The 20,541-nt window shown below is 38.4% G+C and overlaps 1 protein-coding gene across 2 annotated transcripts in view; it reads left to right on the top strand.

The window, feature by feature from the left end:
• Positions 1-20,541, top strand: part of rab11fip3 (RAB11 family interacting protein 3 (class II)) — a 73,631-nt gene that overhangs the window by 34,627 nt on the left and 18,463 nt on the right. The window contains exons 5-8 of one of the 2 annotated variants that reach the window (XM_056450234.1): positions 7,920-8,138; positions 13,380-13,514; positions 15,798-15,833; positions 19,133-19,220. In XM_056450234.1, coding sequence (XP_056306209.1) covers positions 7,920-8,138; positions 13,380-13,514; positions 15,798-15,833; positions 19,133-19,220 — 478 coding nt within the window. The remainder of the gene's footprint in view (positions 1-7,919; positions 8,139-13,379; positions 13,515-15,797; positions 15,834-19,132; positions 19,221-20,541) is intronic. The other variant, XM_056450235.1, reaches the window with a different exon arrangement.

Raw genomic sequence — 20,541 nt, 5'->3', positions numbered from 1 at the left:
CGTGTGTTACTCTTGATTTAGCATTACTGCTGTGTCAGGATCCCGCTGACTCACAGACCTTCACAAAACCTCACTTTCAGAGTTCAGGAAAACGCATCATGTAATTCTACTATACCCTACAGATTTTCCTCTAAAACTTCCTGCCTCAGAGATTAAGCATCTTTTAGCAGTCTGGGTTTGTTCATGATTCTCAGATTAGCAGCTTTAGTTAAATTTTGAACCATTACTACATTTTTTTTTGCTCAGAATTTTGTAAATAAAAAAATAAGACAAGGCAAGTTTATTTCTATAGCACGTTTCATACACAATGGTAATTCAAAGTGCTTTACATAAACAAGAATAAAATAGACTCACTAGTTTTTCAAGATTCTTTTGTGATTTTTTTTTTTTTTATTTAATTTTTTTTTTTTTCTTTCAGGGTTTCCGTGGGGTCTTAAAAAGTCTAAAATTTAAAAATCGAAAATTTAGGCTTTAAAAAGTCTTAAATTCGCTGTTCTAGGTCTTAAATATTTTTGTGCAGGTCTTATTTTTCCGATGTCCATGTAACACTACATCTAATGCTCATTTAAATAATTTTTTGTTGTTGTTGCTTGGTTTTCGTGGTGTTGTAGTTCTTTATTTCACCAGTCCAATTGTAATTTGTGGTATTACAATTACAAATGAAACCGACATGCAATAGTCAACCACTAAATGTTTTAAGACTCAGGTGAACAGTTTGCGCGGCGGCGCGTTTGATGTCTGAAACGGGTACGACTGTACAGACATCTTTATGATCTGTCCATGCGTGATCATAGGGAGAAGCAGATAACCAATAATCCTTATTAACAATAAGGGTTTCCTCCACCGTAAAACTCGTAAAACACCTAAAACACGGATTGCTGCAAAACTCGTCGCAGGGAAGCATTTTCTCTCGTTTGCAGGAAAAGTTAAACAAAATAATTTATCGATTTCACGATGAACATCATAATACCAGCCATACATGTAAAGCACAAATAATGTCCTTCAGTTTAGTCACGCCCAGCGGCCGTCATCCTTCAACCAATCTTCATCGTTGTAAGCTACTTGCTTTTCTGTCCGTTTCATTGTTCACACTTATTTTGCAGTCTGAAGCACGTCAAACACACAAAACGGCCAATTTGCACCACAGGATGTCTAATCGCATCTTTGCATTGACTTCACATGTAAATCACTCGCGCTTCATCTGCATACTGCACAGACTGAAAACTCCCCGCCCCCTATTTGATGTAATGTTATGCTTGTGAGAGCGCAGGTGAGACGTCATTTTTGAAAGACACTCAAATACATCACATGGGCTGCAGATGCAACGTCTATATGTCACGTAAAACAGTTAATTGCAAACTGAAACAAATATATTTTGATAATATGGTTTGGAATTTGATGTATTATGAGATTATTTACATTTTTTGCGATTATTTTGCGCTTAATTAAGAATTTTGCAGCGATCGTGAAAAACTATGAATTAAAGGAATTGAAATAATTAAAAACAGATTAAAAGGTGTTAAACAGGTTTTAAAGAAATGAAAAAGAAAAGAAAGACACAATAGTGCGATCTGTTGGATGTAGCACAGTGCTCATTCAGTAAAGGCACAGGTAAACAGATGTGTTTTCAGTCTTGATTTGAATGTGCCTAATGTTGGAGTATATCTGATCATTTCTGCAAGCTGATTCCAGCAGCGAGCGGCGCTGTTAGTAGCTGAAGGCAGATTCACCCTGTTTTTACTGAACTCTTGTAATTTCTAGTTTGTTTGATCCTAAAGATCTGAGTGATCTGTTAGATTTGTATTGTCAGCATATCTGTAATGTATTGAGGTCCTAGACCATTTAGTGATTTATAGACAAGTAATACTTTAAAATCTATTCTAAATGTAACTGGGATCCAGTGTAAAGACCTGAGGACAGGTATGATGTGCTCTGATTTTCTGGTTCTGGTCAGAATCCTGGCCGCAGTGTTCTGGATGAGCTGCAACTATCTGACTGGCCAGTGAGAAGTCCATTAAAGTAATCCACCCTGCTGCTGATAAAAGCATGAACAAGTTTCTCTAAGTCCTCACTGTGAACAAAGCATCTAATTCTAGCAATGTTTTTGAGATAAATAAACATGTAGGTTTTTACTAACTTGCCTAATTAACCTAGTTTAGCCTTTAAATGTCACTTTAAGCTGAATACTAGTATCTTGAAAAATTTCTAGTCAAATAGTATGTGCTGTCATCATGGCAAAGATAAAATAAATCAGTTATTAGAGATGAGTTAATAAATGCTATCATGTTTAGAAATGTTGAAAAAATCTTCTCTCCGTTAAACAGAAATTGGGGAAACAAATATACAGGAGGGCTAATAATTCAGGAGGGGCTAATAATTCTGATTTCAACTGTATATTTACACACATTTCTATAGGTAAGTAGAGTGAATGACATGCTCAACAATCTGCTGAGTTTTCTGATTCCTTGTGGGTTTACTGATTAGCTTTTCTTGCATTATTAGCAATTCCTCCGCAATATGTGTTTGAGTGTCAGTCGGACAGCATGTGCACATGGAGATTAAAGCGATTAAACAGATGTATGTTCTTACAGCGCAGGCTAGCACACACACTGGGTCACCGTTACTGAGCTCTAAATCAGATTACACACACATCGCCGCACAGCCTTACGTTTGAAGCATATGTAGCAGGAGATTGATTCAGATTTAGTGGGTCACAAGCGTCCGGCCGGAATGTCCGGCAGATTGAAGTTTACCGGGGAATTTCTGCTGCCTTTTATAAAACTTTTTGGAATAATTAGTTTATTGATCGTTGGAGTTTAGTTTGCGTTGACACACTGTGTGCCCAGTTGCTCAGAATCGCCAACGAAAGACCGTATCTCTTTAAGATGCGGTCGCCGCCTTCACGAGTGATTTGTGTGAACAACCGTAACGTTACGGTGAAACGAGGGTGAGTTTTTGACAGGTTTATTGTCTGAGAATGAGTAGTGTAGTGTATTAATGTTCTAAAGTTTGAAGCTGGTGATTTTTAAAATTTGTTTATTTATTTTTGGGTGAATTTATGGCTGCATTTATTTGATAAAAAAACACTAAAATCATTCAATGTTGTAACACTTATATAAATGAAAATTATATTGTATTTCAATGTATTTTGAATACATTTTGTGACTAAAATGCTGAATTTTGTACATTTATTCCAGTTTTCAGTGTCATCATTATGAAATGATAATAATATAATAATAATTATTGATCTATGATTAAAAGAGAGAAGGATATAGAGTGCTCAGCATAATTGAGTACACCCCATTTTGAAAATGAATATTTTTACCCATTTCTCAGTGAATATAGGTCATATATGTTGGTGCATTTGAACAAAGCAGAATTATTAAACAGATATATTTATTAAAATAATATTGTAGTCACCGAAAATCTTTAAAAAGAGAAAGATAATGCATCTAAATTCATGTTAAATATTGGAAAAAAAATTCAAACTACAACATTTCTACAAATTTTTATACATTTTTTGCTTCTCTTGAATTTCACTCTTATTTTTCTCTAACATAAATTTGTGTGTACTAATTTTGGACTGTTATCGTAAGTTATTTTGTTAGATAAGCTCCAGATTCAGCTCCAGTACTGACTAATCTAATAGATATGCACAAATATAATACTGTAAAGCTTCCTATAGAAAATATGAAGCTGAATGAGAGATTTGTGAGGGGTGTACTCATTTATGCTGAGCACTGTATGACCAGAAATGAGGTGATTGATTAATATTTTGTTTTTGTTTATTAAAAGTTTTGTGGAAAAAACGAGGGCTTTTTTGATTAATAAAAAGTTTAAAAGAAAATAATTTGTTAAAAATATAGATTTTCTTAGAATACAACTATCTTTACTCTCATTTTTAATCAATGTAGAGCATTCTTGCTGAATGCAAGTATTCATTTCCTAAAGATGCCATATACTGCATTGGTTATATAGTAAGTTAAATTGTTCTCTGATATCTACATAGTAGGTTTATGGCTTCATTAAGTTCAAAATATCTCCAGAAATGGTTTTGTAAGCTCATTTATTACTCCAAAAAATACATACTATAATCAGAAGGTCCATTATTGACCATGTATGGATTGTGTCGTGAATAATAATGAGCTCTGCTCTGAAGTGCCGCTCTTACACCCACACACACACACACTACATGGTGAATGCTATAAACATGGACAAATATGAACCCAATCAGAGTAACTTTAACCTATTTTGCTCACGAGATGTGAATAAAGACTGAATTATTATTAAATTGACAAAAGGATATTTTTAAAGCTATAATATGAAAGAAAACACAGCCAGGACGTAATATCTGCATGATCAGGTACCAGTGGAGCTGATTGATTTGACACAAGTCAGCAGTCTACATGTGTTTGTTGAAACATACGCTTAAATTATCACAATAAATTAACAAAAGATACAATTAAACGTACCTTACGCCTCTTCGGAGTGGAGCTGAATAAATGTATAATCTGTAAACCTTGCATTTTGCATCCTGAAGCACGTCTTGCACAGTCGATCCACAGTAAACAATCTGCTGCTGCATTTTCAAAATAAGAGTCCCACAAACTTATTAAGTGAAGTATAAACTTTAAAATAACTAATAGAGGGGAAGCTATCATTGTTTGCTCACTTGAAATCATTGTTGTTTATCGAACACAGCCTGAGGCGTGCATATTAATGATCTCAGACCTACATATGAGTCTGTGTGCTCTTGATGACGTCAGGTCCGGATGAATGACCTAAAGTAGTCATATATGCAAATATGGAGGATGTGGCCCGTGAGTCTCATCACAGTTTGTTTTGTATTCTGATTGGCCCATTGTACACCAGGGTTTTACACTCTGGAATTTACATGGTAACGAGTGAACAATGGTCCCTGAGGCTTACAGTATGCCCATTTCCATATACTAATCTCTAATAATTCTTATAATCCTATGCCTTGGTATACCAAGATTTTCATTATAGGGCACCTTTGAAGTACTTTTTAAAAGAGGTCACAGAGTTCACCAATCAAGTCAATCTACTGGGCAGTCAATCTGCAAACCGCTGATCCAGTCAGCTGTTAAAAACCTGACTATCAGTTTTATCCTCAGTGTGGAGTTTTCAGGGGACGTGCTCATGATCTCTATCCTACATTTCAGTGTTAACCTTCAACACTTCTGAAAACACAGGCTTTTGTGCTGCTTTTGTGTGGATTGTTTAGGTTTTGTGCTGGTCTTTGTTTAATCTAACTGGAATTCTTCAGATGTTTTGAGGGCTAGCGAGAGATTAGTGTATCATCAGATTACCCTCCTGAAGACAAACTGCTAACATTCTTTCTCAGACACACATACCCACAAGGTTGTGTCTCAGGGATGTTTTTTTTATGTTGTGCTGTAGTAGGAATAAAAACAGCAAATGTAGAACAAACTGTGGATCAGTATGATATGGGGAAATGTATAGTAATGCGTTTATGTAAAAGATTTAATTGAGCAAAAGTGAGAGAAAAAAATTAGCATTATGAAAGATTTCTGTTTATTTCTATTAGTTAAATACAGGGGTCCCTCGTTATCCATGGGAGTTACGTTCTAAAAATAACCCGCAATAGGTGAAATCTGCAAAGTAGCTTTATTTTTTACAATTATTCTAGATGTTTAAGGGCTGTAAAACCCCTCACTACACACTTTATGCTCATTTCTCATACAGACATGAACATTTTCACACTTTTCTCTGTTGTTTAAACACTCTCAAAGTTAAAACCAGTATACGTCCAGTATTATAGAATAAAACCAACTGCAGTCACTGACCCACAAAACTAAAGCAGACTATATATTTAGGATTGTCTTGTTTGTTGTATCTTTGTTGTAACTTATTGCTGTTGTCATCCTTATGTTATTTTCTTCTTCCTTTATCTAACGAACCGAAGATTCTTTTATTCTGTAATGGCACCCTAAAGCCACGTAACTTCTACCTTCCTTTAGCATATCAAGAAGTCCAACTTTTGGTGCGATGGTTAGCATCTTCCTCTGCCTTTTGGGTGCTCCCGCAGGTCCCTTTGACGGTGCAGAACGTTTCGTTGACATTGTGGGGTTTGTTAGGGAGAAAACTTGCAAGCAAACAGTACAGCACTTCAGAGTCATACTGCTAGCGATCAAAGATTTATGTAGGAGCCATACATTGTAAATTGGCGATTGGCCACAAGGTGTCAGTACCACACTATATAACTGTGGCTTCACTGCATGGAAGGAGCGTTGGTAGGAAGCACACAGTTTTTGACCGTAACTTAACGTGACGTGAAGTAACTCAACTCAACTCAACTTAAGGTAACAGAGAAATGTGCATATAGATTGAGGAAAAGTGATGAAGTAATTCTGTTGATTGGAAAATAAAGACGTTTTTATTTGCATCTATTTTGCCTATGGACTCTGACTTTACGCGTTAAAAACTTGCTCACTCTACCAACAATAGCGGCAATTGGAAGCCGCTACAATTTATGTACATTTGGCAAGCTGAATGCATTCTGTACTGTACAGGAGACACGGCAGACTCTTAAAGGCTATGGGAGATGAGACTCTGATTGGTTTAATGCACGTTATGCTCAGAACACACTCATAACTCATTAAGCGAATCAGCACAACCTTGTTTAGACCATGCGCCGAGCGCAAAATGTATTTTTCGCCCTTAAAATAGCAATAGGGGACTCGGACACAGCCTTAATACTTTTGCGTCATGCATTTTAGACTTTGCGCCTAGATCAGGGGTCGGCAACCTTTTTTCAGCAAAGAGCCATTTCTGATTTGTTTTATCAAATGTATTTTTTTAAAGAGCCATTGGGGGTGTGTATATAACGAAACCTTTATTTATTAATAAACAAAACCTTTGTTTATATTCATGCACAACTCAAAAATAAAAAAAAATATAACGCATCATAATGTATGAACAAAGGACAATTTATAGATTTTTCTTTCTTTTTGCCATCACCACTCTTGAATGTTGTTTGAATTTACATGCACGAGGTTACCAAAGAAATGTAAGCTGCTTGCCCTTTATTGGTGTCACGATTCAAGTTAAACCACAGCATCACATATGCGCATTGGTTAAGAAGTAATTTTATTGTAAACTGAGTTCTTATTCATTTTGCTATAGAAAATACAATAAAAAGAGAATTGTAATTGTATTTTCAAGAAGAAACAAATTTCTAGTGACAGTTATAATTTTTTAAACTTTAAAATATTATTGAAGAGAGACAGCTGGAGAGCCACATAATTTTGGTCAAAGAGCCACATGTGGCTCCCGAGCCATAGGTTCCCTACCCCTGGCCTAGATTGTTAAAATCCGCTTGTTAGGTGTGACGTCCAAGCAATATATCAAACTGTGTGGGTAGACTCATCAAATGAATGGTAATAATAAATGTTTACAAAGCGATGTAATACTTTCGAAAATCACGATCGCTATATATATATATATATATATATATATATATATATATATATATATATATATATATATATATATATATATATATATATCCAATATTAGTTTATGATCACTTTTTATTTGTGATGCAGCAAGTACAGAGACTGTTGTGTGCACTTTGATTTAATATAAAATTCACTTTAATGTGTGATAAGAATAAAAAGTGATCATAAACTAATATTTTCTTAATTTAAATGAGTGGCAGCTTGGACCCGGAAACAGTATTACATACGTCACCAACACGTCACCACTTAACAAGCGGATAGTGGCCTCCATGTCAAAGCCGAATTCAAAGAATCGTTTTAATTAGTCGCCACAAAACTAATAACAAAAAATCTCAATTAAAAACTAACCTGGTATTTTCAATTGCATTTAATGAAATATGTGCAGATAACGCATTATATTCTGCTTTTCTCTGATAGGTTCACGTTGGGCTCTGATTTGAATGGGCACACCGTGGTGGCTGTGATTGGAGGAGAGGAGGAGCACTTTGAAGATTTCGGCGAGAGCAACAACACCTCAGATCTGCTGCTGGCCAATCAGGAGGAGGGAAGGGCAGGGCCAGATGGGGAGGGAGATGCAGAGCCACTCCCTCACTCAGACAGCCCTCTGTCCCGCCCACTGATGCTGCTCTCTCCAAGGTAACACAACACACTTAGCATGCTACACATACAAATGCTGGAATATTTAACGCATTAAAACATTCACTTGAAGCTAACGTATCTTATAAACTCGATGTATAGAAGATAGTAGGTCACTATTTATCCTGAGTTAAAGGTTCTGTGAATTTAAAATAAAGTATTAAATGTTAGTCTTAAGGACTATTTTACAAGCTAGTGTACTCCAAAACAGTGACAAAATTCACATTTAGAAGTTAAAAACATCCAAAGCTTGCAGCTTGTCACTTCCGCCTAAACGGATTTTACGTTTTTTTTATGTGACCTCATCAAATCTTCTGACCAATCAAATGCTCTCTGGTATCTGACATGCCCCACCCTCTTCAAAACGCTTCTCATTTGATGTGCTTGAGCTCAACCACTCACTGGCAGAGCTGTGAGAAAAACAAAACACTATTGGCTGTTTTTTTAAGGGGAGGGGCTACTCTATCCCACCCTCTTTTCATGTTTCAGTTGAGATTACGTCTAACATTGAATAACCGTCGTTGTTTGACGTCACCTTTTAATATGGAAAGTATAAACCTAGGTACTGTAAATGTATGCGTAGACTGATCTGAAGGAACAGCTAGACTACAGGCGCAAATAGAAATACACTTTATTTCTAGTTTCCACACACAGAAAGTGAGTCAGTATTGTGTATGCCAAAGTTCATGTGCATAATGAGACCTTGCAGAGCGACATCCTGAGCACAGACCATGTCTCATTTACAAACAGCATGCATGATAGACACAACAAAAGCCTTGCTATGAGAGTTTGTGTGTGTGTGTGTGTGTTGAGATAGCTGTTGGATGTGTCAGTGGTAAAGGCAGAAGCAGAATGATGATATGCTGGGTGATTCATTATTTCTCTGGTGAACTATTAATATCCATGGGTAAAGGTTGAGGTTGTGTGGTTATTGTTTTACTGAAGTGCTGGTGATGTGAGGCGTATGTCTTTCTGTACACACAGTAGAGACGAGAGCATGGAAACACAATACACACTCTCAGACCTGTTTAAGTAATAACACACACACTGCTCCTGCTGAGTAGGGGGCCATTCACACAGATTGTGTTTTTGTGTATGAAAATGCAAGACGCAGCGCTCAGGAATGTTTTCTTTTTTTTAAGTACCGCCTCCACCATGTTAACATCAAATACAACAGTTGTCATGCCAACTTGCTACTGTAAACAGAAGCTTTCTACACTTGCCCCACCTCCAAGTTCTTCTGATTGGTCCACTGAGATGGACATGTTTTAGTTTTTGCGCATTTTGGACCATCACATAAAAATAAATGCTTAATGTAAATAAACACCCCCAAAGAGATTTATATGCGCATATCCACACAACTAAGCTGGATAAACTTTTTATCTGCTAAAAAATTGGCAAAATGTATTAGTTTATTGAATAAATTCCAGCATGCTCATCAAAAAAAGTAATGTGATTTTGTTTTGACAGATTATGTGATTGCCATAATGTGTAATAGTTTAATTACGGTGATTACATGTCTGTACTGCACAGCATTAATGGGGCTGAAATAGGAATACTCCACATGTCTTAATTGGATTTGTGTTTACAACGATTATGAACTCTCCTTTCTCTCTATTCTCTATTGGCCAACATATTCAGCATATGTTTTACGCAGCGGATGCCCTTTCGGCTGCAACCCAGTACTGGGAAACACCCATACACTCTCCTTTACACTCATACACTACGGACCCAATTAGCTGACCCAATTCCCCTATAGCGTATGTGTTTGGACTTGTCGGGGAAAACGGAGCACCCGGAGGAAACCCACGTCAATTGGGAGAACATGCAAACTCCACACAGAAATGCCAACTGACCCAGCCAAGGCTCGAACCAGAGACCTTCTTGCGGTGAGGCGACAGCGCTACCCATTGCGCCACCGGGCAAAAGAAAGAATAGGACGTGTGTTTGGATAGAACTCAGTTTTTGAGTTAATATTGTTAATTTATTAGTTTGCTGGAAATTAGAGCTGAATTTTGAAATAGTTTTGAAACAAATCTTTGTGCTTAACAAACTAAATTAAATATGTAGGCTAATTGATGTCTTTAGTGGAGTGAGTTTCCAATGTTTCCTTACCCACGAAAGTAAAGGAGTAAAGTAAAGAGTAAAAGTAAAGTAAAGAGGAAGTAAAGAGGGCAAATGGAGGTGGCATACAAACATACAAACATTTTGGACTTCAGTGTGCAAAGACCTTTATGCGCCATCATAACTCATGAGTAGGACCAGTCGGAATCTGCGGACATTTCTTGCTATTTCTGTGCAGAATTTTTAAAAAATCTGCGGATTTATGCGAATAATTTTGGAAGTATCATAACTAAAAGCGTAATATATGAACTAAAAAGTAATAGCTTTTTAACTTGTATTTAATGCAAATGTATACAATGCAAATCCAGTTAGATCCACTTTATTTGCTAAACAAAGCATGTCGATCGCATAATATCTCTACTAACAGACAGAATTATTACTTTACAAACTGTGTTGTAAATAAATTATATGAATATTTTGAAATTAGTCAATAATTATACTGAAATTAATTAAAAAACTGAATAAAGATAAATTTACAGACATTTACACAAGTAAATAAACAGAATCAACGATGGGCTAAAAATCTGCGGAAATCTGCGCGCGCAGATTCCGTGTGGGCCTGTCCATGAGACAACAGCTACGTCCCAAATGGCACACTATGCACTCATGCACTATGTACTTATGCACTTACACACTCAACAGGATAGTATGTATGTAGTGTTGTCCCAAATGGAACACTATTGTTTTTTTACTAAGCGGAAATTCAAACCGTTTCCCTGATGACGTTTGACGGTTGCCAAATCAGTGAAATAAATGACCAAACTATCAAATAATACCTGCCATGAGTATAACCTCATTCACCACCGGGAGGCGCTATAATCACTCTCGTAGGAGAATTTTGCTTTCCCCATCCAAAATAAATAAAAGTTATCCAACATGTGCGCCCGATAGCTCCGCCTCTTCAGCTACGTGAGCAAAACGGCGGTCGTTGAGTGCGTGAAGTGTCCATCATTACACACTTCATTTTACTGCCTGAATGAGTGCATCATCCAGGTATTTAAAGTGCACTTATTATTTTTAGTTTTCAGTGTGAACCAAGCGGCAACCTCCTGCTCTCCCTCGGGAAGCCAGTATGGAAGTAATAGAGCAAATTGCAATTGAGCCCACTGTTAGAATGGCCAACTTCACAGCAAAAAAAAGGTGTTTACAGCCTGGTACAAAGAACGATTTTGGGTCATATAGCTATTATTACCCTCCATGACAACTGTGAGGGGGGTGATTTTTTGATAACTCATCCATTTCCTTTATATTAGGTTATATTAAGTTTGCATAATTAAGGGCGTGGCCACTTGAGTGACAGCTAGGTCTCGCTGGTCGCCGTCACTTCACCTCAGCTGAATCCGGCAGATTAGCCACTGATCTCGGCATATTCATCGTATTTTTGTTTTGTTTTATGTGGCTTTACACAGTCAGCTGCCTTTTGGACTTATTTCTTACAATTATCAGATGATATGGGTTGCTGTGTGCATTTAATTGTGCTCACAAACCATTCATGTGGACTCTGTTTCTCATGCGAGTAAAGTTATATACTTGTATACCATCTCTATAAATGTGTGTGTTTTATTTAAGATCATTTATCATTAATAATGTTCTTTAGACCAGTAAAGCACTCCAGAATCTGACAGATTGATTAGCTGTAGGCTCTAGATCAGTCATCTGAAACGTTATCATACAGTGTTATGCTGGAGTTCATCAATAGTCTTGCATTTACTAACACACACACTATATCTGAAGTGTTTGGAAGTAATTTGCGTTTTCCTCCTGTAGAAAAACATCATAAGAACAATGCTTAGTGGCTCAATGTATTACTACAGTGTTTTTAAAAGTCTAAACACTTTATTGATATAGTGTACAGCCAAGCACATGTGGTCAGAACACAAACGAGTCGCAGGTAATAAAGTATCAAGCGTTTCTCCCAAAGTAAAGTCTGTCTGCCAGGTCTAAGCAAAGTGCCAGCAGGTGTCTGTAGCTCCGCTCACTCTCCACCTCTTTGCCCTTGCTTGGTATCCCGCCGTGGGTGCGATGACGCGCGAACAAAATGGCGATGGTTGGCCGCGCCTACTTGTAGCTTCTTTTGCGCTCTTCAGAAACCTATGGGTGACGTCACGGATGCTACGTCCATATATTTCACAGTCTATGGTGTGAACGCACTGCTTACACTATTTATACTGCAAAATGGCATAGAATAGTGCAGAAATATGCGGTTTGGGACGCACCTAACTTTTCACCTCGACGAGAAGTCTGGTCGCGATTTAGTCTCGCGAGATCTCGTCACATCCCTAATTATTATTATTATTATTATTAGCTTGTCTTCAGTGTCTCTGCTTCCAGAGAGCATCTCATGCCTCCAAAGCCGCTGTGCATCCATTGTGTTTCGTCTTTGTCTTCTGAAGCGATTTGTTATATATAAGAAAAAAGTGGCCACAGTGGCTTTTTTCATTTTTTAATTTGGCACCAGCGTATCGAGAGGTGACGATTTGGATGGAAACAGTGCTTTATTTTCCAAAAGTATATTCCAGTTCAGTATTGCCTAAGTTTTATTCACATCTGTGGATGGAAACATACTAGCTATTGATGAGGCCCACTGAAATATTAAGAGTTGAAATTCTTTAAGTGTACACGGCATCTTCACAACGCAGCACTCATCACACATGCCCGTCAAGCTCATTTACCTAGAAAACAATGGATAAGTAAGTAGCACATTGGAATTGAAAACCTGTTCTGTGTGAATGAGCCGTTATCCCTCCTACACTGTAGTGTTCACTCTGTAGATCCTCCTCTGCCCTTCACCTTCTCAAATCAATGTTCCCTGTTCTCTCCCTCTGCTCTTTCCCGATTTAACACACTCACAAACCTCCTAATTTCTCTGTTTATTTCCCTTCTCTCCTGCTTGTTTCTCCTCAACTCTAAACTTTCTCCTGCTCTCACCTCATCACTCCTCTCTGCTCATTTCTTTTCATTTATTCTGCTGTACATCCTTCATCTCTCGTCTCTTTATTTCTCCTGTCATCACATTCTTCTCCTCCTTCATTTCTTCTTGCGTCTCCATCACTTGTTCTCTTCTCCTCTTCTTATTTCTCCTCTTTTGTTCTCCTCCTCCTCCTGTGGTCTCCTCAGCCCCAGCTCTTTCCCTGCTAGCTTCCAGAGTTTCCTTCAGTCGGAGGCGCTGGAGTTTTTCTGCACTCACTGTCATAAGCAGATCAGTCGTCTGGAGGATCTGTCCACGCGGCTGCAGCTGCTAGAGATGAATAGGTAACGCGCTCGCAGCATGTGCACGCCTCCCTGTGTGTGTGGAGTTTAAGCACTGTCACAAACACACACACTCGTTGTCTGAATATGTGTGTGCGCTCTTCAGTATCATGCAGACTTCTGTGCAGTGTCACATGACTCGTGTCGGTTTCAGTTTCAGGGTGTATTTTCTGTAGGTGAAGTGTCTGTGTGTGTGGTGATTATAGATGCTCTGCTGTAGATGCTGTGCTGTGCTGTGTTGTGAGTGTGTTTGATGCATGCACAAGTGTATTTTGATTTATATATATAGTTGACATCAAAATATTAACCCTTCTATGAATTTATTTTATTCCTTTTGAAATATTTTCCAAGTATTTCCTATAATATTTCTTTTTTTTCTGGGGAAAGTCTCATTTCTTTAATAAAAGCAGTTGTTTTAAACTATTTTAAGGTCAATATTATTAAGTCTCCTTAAGAAATATGTTATGTAATGTAATGTGTATTTATATAGCGCATTTATCGTGTATGGCCATACACCCAAAGCGCTTCACAATCATGAGGGGGGTCTCTCCACACCACCACCAGGGTGCAGTATCCACTTGGATGATGTGACTGCAGCCACAGGACAACAGCGCCAGTGCGCTCACCACACATCAGAAATTGGTGGAGTGGAGAGACAGTGACAGAGCCAATTCGGTGGATGGGATGACTGGGAGGCCATAATCGTAAGGGCCGATAGAGGGACTTTGGCCAGGACACCGGGGTTACACCCCTACTCTTTACGAGAAGTGCCATGGGATTTTTAATGACCACAGAGAGTCAGGACCTCGGTTTAACGTCTCATCCGAAAGATGGCGCCTACCAGGGGCGTCGCTAGACCCAATTTACTGGGGCACGTGCCCTGTAAAAATCACCAGTGCCCCAGTTAATGCTTTGAGATATGATTTATTTCATATGCAAGTGTATTTATTAAGAATGATAATTCCAAAATAAAGACTTTATTCCTTATGTGCAACCAAACCAACGCTGGTGAAAGCAATGCAGTTTAATCAAAAAGCAAACTGACGCATCTCCGCATGTGCGCAGAGAACTCGCATGCCTCTCGCATGCGCTGCTCTTCTCCCAGTGCAAGTCCCGGTAGTTAACATGCACACCAAAAAAACTTGCTGCTCATGCCTTGTAAAACCAGCATGACAACCTTTTTTGTTTGTTTTGGAAGTCAACAAAACTGAAGTTTAAACGATATGATGGTGATCTTACTAAGCATCACAACATGAAAGCATGGATCCATCCTGCCTTGTATCAACGGTTTAGGCTGGTTTTGGTGGTGTAATGGTGTGGGGGATATTTCTTTGCACACTTTGGACCCATTAATACCAATTGAGCATCGTGTCAACGCCACAGCCTACCTGAGTATTGTTGCTGACCATGTCCATCCCTTTATGACCACAGTGTACACATCTTCTGATGGCTACTTCCAGCAGGATAACGCACCATGTCATAAAGTGTGAATCAGAAGACTGGTTTCTTCAACATGACAATGAGTTCACTGTACTCAAATGGCCTCCACAGTCACCAGAGCTCAATCCAATAGAGCACCTTTGGGATGTGGTGGAACGAGAGATGGGCATCATGGATGTGCAGCTGACAAATCTGAATCAACTGTGTGATGCTATCATGTCAATATGGAGCAAAATCTCTGAGGAATATTTCCAGTACCTTGTTGAATTTATGATACGAGGGATTAAGGCAGTTCTGTAGGCAAAAAGGCGGTCCAACCCGGTACTAGTAAGTTGTACCTAATAAAGTGGCCAGTCTGTGTGTGTGTGTATATATATATATATATATGTAAAATATTACTTTTATTTTGTTTTATATTGTTCTGATTTCTAAAACCAAAACCGAAAAGACTATATTAGTGACTACATTGAAGATTGTTCAAGTTTGTTTTGGTAAAGAGATCATGGAAAATTGAAGCAGCAATGGAAACTCCGATGTCTATGAAAACAACAGACAAAGCATTTTCTCCACCTTCAGTCTTTCAAGAACAGAATCTCCTTTCACGCATATACGTTACACCTCGTAAAAGCATGTGTGTGTGTGTGTGTTTGTTTCCGTGTGCTGTGAGGTCATTAGCATTGAAAGAAGAGCATTGATGCTGCATTCGACCTGCAGAAAGAGCTGACGGTCCCCCAAACCTGGCTGTTTTCTGACCTGTGTTTTACAGGTCACGAATGGAAAGTTAGTTTTTTCTTCTTTTCCAGTCTCTTCCTGTGACTCATTTCCTGTTTGTTCTCTCTTTTATAGCTCCAGCAAGAGGCTGTCCAGTAAGAAAGCTGCAAGGTGAGATCCTCCCTGCAAACACAGCAAACGTCAGCATTAAAGTGATAGTTCTCCCAGAAAGATGATATCATGTAGAGCATTAGCTGAAACTGTGGTCATGGTGATTCGTATGAAGTCAGCGGTGAACATCCATCTGAGAGTCAGGAAAAATATACAGTTGAAGTCAGGATTATCAGCCCTCCTGCATTATTAGCTGCCCTGTATATTTTCTGTTTGTTTAACAGAAAGAAAAAGAATTCGACACATTTTGTTTCGTCCCGACCAGTCTAGGGTTGGCGGGAACTAGGCTTGGGCGGTATCCAAATTTTGATACCGTCAAACCTCCTCCCTATTTTACCTTAGTATACGGTATTTACGTGCATAACAAATATGATGTAAGACTCAGACAGCGTCACCAAACTGTTGGCTTGTGCCTAAACCATTCAGAAACTGAGAACCGGGTATGGGACCTTAGGTTCGTGGTCACCTGTTTGTCTTGTTGGTATAAGAGATCTGCGCAGGATGCTCTCTCTCATTCACACACACACACACACACACACACACACACACACATAGACAGCACCAAGCCAGCGACGCACAGCATCACGCTCTCTCTCTCTCTCTCTCATTCACACACACACATACATACACATGCACATAAACAGAATCCACACAGATGCGCGTGTGCTTGCTCGCTCGGGAGCGATATTGTTAGACCTCCCGCTCAAATTACAGCAGAGTTGCCGACCGCTCCCGCGCTTTATTCAGAAATTTATTCCTGCACCGCAAGAAATCTGGTCGGGTCCCGTGGTACAGCAGCGGGAATGCAGACCTCTAGTTCGTATTTACCACGTCTCCCTTCTTGTTCGGTCGAAACCGGAAATACTGTCAAACTGCAGAGGTTGTGTTCTTTTTCGAGACCAGGTCACTTGGTGCGCGACTCGCCATCTTACCTCACTTCTCTCTCTCCTCCACACTGTCCCATGATGACAATCACGCATATGCATTTCTAGGCATTAAATAAATAATATTTAATACTTGTCGGTATTGAAACTGATACCATTGCTATTTTTAGATCCGGCGGTATACCATATTACCACCCAAGCCTAGCAGGAACAATAACAAAAAATAAATAAACTTTTAAATAATAAATTTAGGGTTTTCCCCTTCTCCTGTCCCAGCTCACAATGATCACAACCAGTTTATCAAGGAATAACAATTTTTTAGTTTTTTGTTTTTTAACAATAAAGATCTCGAAGGCATCTCTTCGGAAGGGAATCCAGGCCAAAATAACAAACAAAACCACAGCTAACTTGCTGGGAAATAATCCTAACTTACCTGCTAAAATAAAGTACCCCAAATAAAATAACAACAAACTTCCCTTTCTCCCTCGCTGCCACAAACCAGGAGAAAACAATTTTAAAGTAAATGCTGATTCCCAACCTACAGCTTCAACTTATCCAAAAATTATATACAGTCTTAATAAGTGAAAACAAAGCACATCAGTCAATTACACCACACTAATACAACAAATAATCTGGAGCAGGAGATAGGAGACGCTCGGAACAACAGCAGCGGTCGCAACGACGACAGAGGTTTGCGACCTGCACCGAGCAGAAGATCCCTCCTTTGTTCCTCTCCTCCGCTTATATACGCTCCCACTTGCAACACAGCTGGACCCCAATCAAGCGCAGCTCTAGAAAGGGAGAGAGTATGAGACCTGCACATGCTCCACAGCGCCCAAAACAACATCAGCTCCAGATGCATAACAAAATACAAATCTATATATATATATATAAAATAAATGAGCAAATAATTATTACATTCTGTAACGTTTTAAACATAATAGTTTTAATAACTCATTTCTAATAACTGATTACTTTTATCTTTGTCATGATGACAGTAAATAATATTTGACTAGATATTTTTCAAGATACTAGTATTCAGCTTAAAGTGACATTTAAAGGCTTAACTGGGTTAATTAGGCGAGTTTGGGTAGTTAGTCAAGTCATTAGATAATGGTGCTTTTTTCTGTAGACAATTGAAAACAAATATTGCTTAAGGGGGCTAATAATATTGACCTTAAAATGTTTTTTTTATTATTATAAGCTGCTTTTATTCTAGCCGAAATAATACAAATAAGAGTTTCTCCAGATGAAAAAATAATATAGGAAATTCCTTGCTCTGTTAAACATCATTTTGGAAATATTTAAAAAGAAAACAAAATTCACAGGAGGAACCAGGCCATGACATTCTCATTAATCAAATATTTTCCAACTTATGTTTAACCGAGCAAGGTTATGGTTTATATAATAGAATATATAAGGGAGAAAGTCTTATTTCTTATCATTTGTTTTCAAATATTTATTTCAGGTTTATTTGACAGGGACAATGCACATAATATTACATAAAATGTGCCTGAATTAGCCAAAAGGCTATTTTTCATCTGCAGTCCCAGGACTTTTCTTTTCGACTTAGTCCCTTTATTAATCTGGTGTTGCCACAGCGGAATGAACTGCCAACTTATCCAGCATATGTTTTATGCAGTGGATGCCTTTCCAGCTGCAACCCATCACTGGGAAACACCCATACACTTCCATTCACACACATATACTACGGTCAATTTAGCTTATTCAATTCACCTATAGCGCATGTGTTTGGACTTGTGGGGGAAACCGGAGCACCCGGTGGAAACCCACGCCAACACGGGGAGAACATGCAGACTCCACACAGAAATGCCAACTGACCCAGCTGAGGCTCTAACCAGCGACCTTCTTGCTGTGAGGCGATCATGCTACCCACTGCACCACTGTGCTGCCCCTGATGTTAGAATAGTCACCCTAAAAACAACATGATTAATCAATACATAATATATATACAAAGATCAACATACATATTACAAATGTACAGCATTTTTACAAAATGGGCAGGGGTTTCCTTTGAGTGCTCCAGTTTCTCCCACAGTCCAAAGAATTTATGTGTGAATGCAAGAGTGTATGGGTGTTTCCCAGTACTGGGTTGTGGCTGTAAGGGCATTACCTGCCTAAAACATATGCCGAAATAGTTGACGGTTCATTCCGCTGTGGTGACCCCTGATAAATAAGGGACTAAGTTGAAGGAAAATGAATATATGATTCTGGAATGCAAGCTGCCAGAACTGTTTGCAGTAATGTTGTAATGTAGGTAAAAACGTTTCTAGTGCTGAAGCTGGAAAAACGAGACTGGACTAGTATGAATATTCAATTACCCCTCAGCTGGGAATGTTTTGATATGTTTGAGTTTGCTTAAACAATGTTTGTGTGTGTGTGTGTGTGTTATAGACACTTACAGCAGTCCAACAACCTGGATGTCATGGGAGATCTGACTCAAGACATTTTGGACCTGGCCGATCGTGACATCACAGACAAGGTTGGTGAATATCAGTGTGTTTTCATTTATTAGCTGAAAAACCCAAAATTCTGACAGTGATTCCAATGATAACGTTTCTCTACATTTTTATTCGTTATAAATGTGATCTGATCTTTGCTTTTGTTTTACATGCAGAACGATGTTTACATTAAACAAATGCATTTAATAGCATTTAAAATAGCATTTCTCTAATTTATCAATATATAAATACATTTTGTACCTACTGTAATATTGCAGCATTTCTGTTTTTATTATAATTTAACTTTCTGTTGGATGGATGTCAGGCTTTTATTGTATACACAAGGTTAATAGCCAGCAGCTAGCTCTCTGTAACTCTCACATGATCACTCATTGAAGCTATGTCCGGCTGTGTCCGGTCAGTACCTGGATAGGAGACCACATGGGAAAGCTAGGTTGCTGCCGGTGTTAGTGAGACCAGCAGGGGGTGCTCAACCTGCGTTCTGTGTGGGTCCTAACGCCCCAGTATATTCAAGGGGACTCTATACTGCTCATTGAGCACCGTCTTTCGGATGAAACATTAAACCGAGGTCTTGACTCTCTGTGGTCATTAAAAATCTTAGGATGTCCTTCAAAAAAAAGAGTAGGGGTGTAACTCCGGCATCCTGGCTAAATTTGCCCACTGGCCTCTGTCCATCATGGCATCCTAACCATCCCCAAATCATAATTGGCTTCATCACTCTGTCTCCTGTCCACCAATCAGCTGGTGTGTGGTGTGCGGTCTGGCGCAATATGGCTGCCGTCTCACCATCCAGGTTGATGCTGCCCACTGGTGGAGGATGAGGAGATTCCCTCATTGTGTAAAGCGCTTGAAGTGTTTATAAACACGCTATTTAAATTTAAGGAATTATTATATCGTTTTAAACCTAAAAAGTGGTAAACGGAATAAAAACATGCAGGCATTGATTGATTATTTTTTTGAACATTTTATTTATTGTCGTATCTATAGTTATCATGGTTGCTGTGAACGGCCATTATTACACGATAATTCGGTAACACTTTAGTTTGGGTCACAATTCACGCTTTTAACAAACCATTAACTGACACTACTAGCTTAATAAATGCATTAATATTTAGTTGGGTTTAGGTTTTGGGTAGGATTAGGGATGCAGAATAAGATGATACCACTGATGAACAGTTAATATCTTAATTTTAGGCAGGTTATAAGAAGGGCTAGACAGATTCTGCTGACATTTTTTGCTATTTCTGAATGATTTTGGCAGTATCGTAACTAAAAACTTGATGTATGTAATAAAAATAATACCTTTTAACTTTATTTAACGTTTACAATGCAAATCCAATT

The sequence above is a fragment of the Danio aesculapii genome, chromosome 24, assembly GCF_903798145.1.
Source record: "Danio aesculapii chromosome 24, fDanAes4.1, whole genome shotgun sequence".
Taxonomy (NCBI): Eukaryota; Metazoa; Chordata; class Actinopteri; order Cypriniformes; family Danionidae; genus Danio; species Danio aesculapii.
Note: the sequence above shows the minus strand (reverse complement) of the source record. Positions and strands in the feature narration are given on the sequence as shown.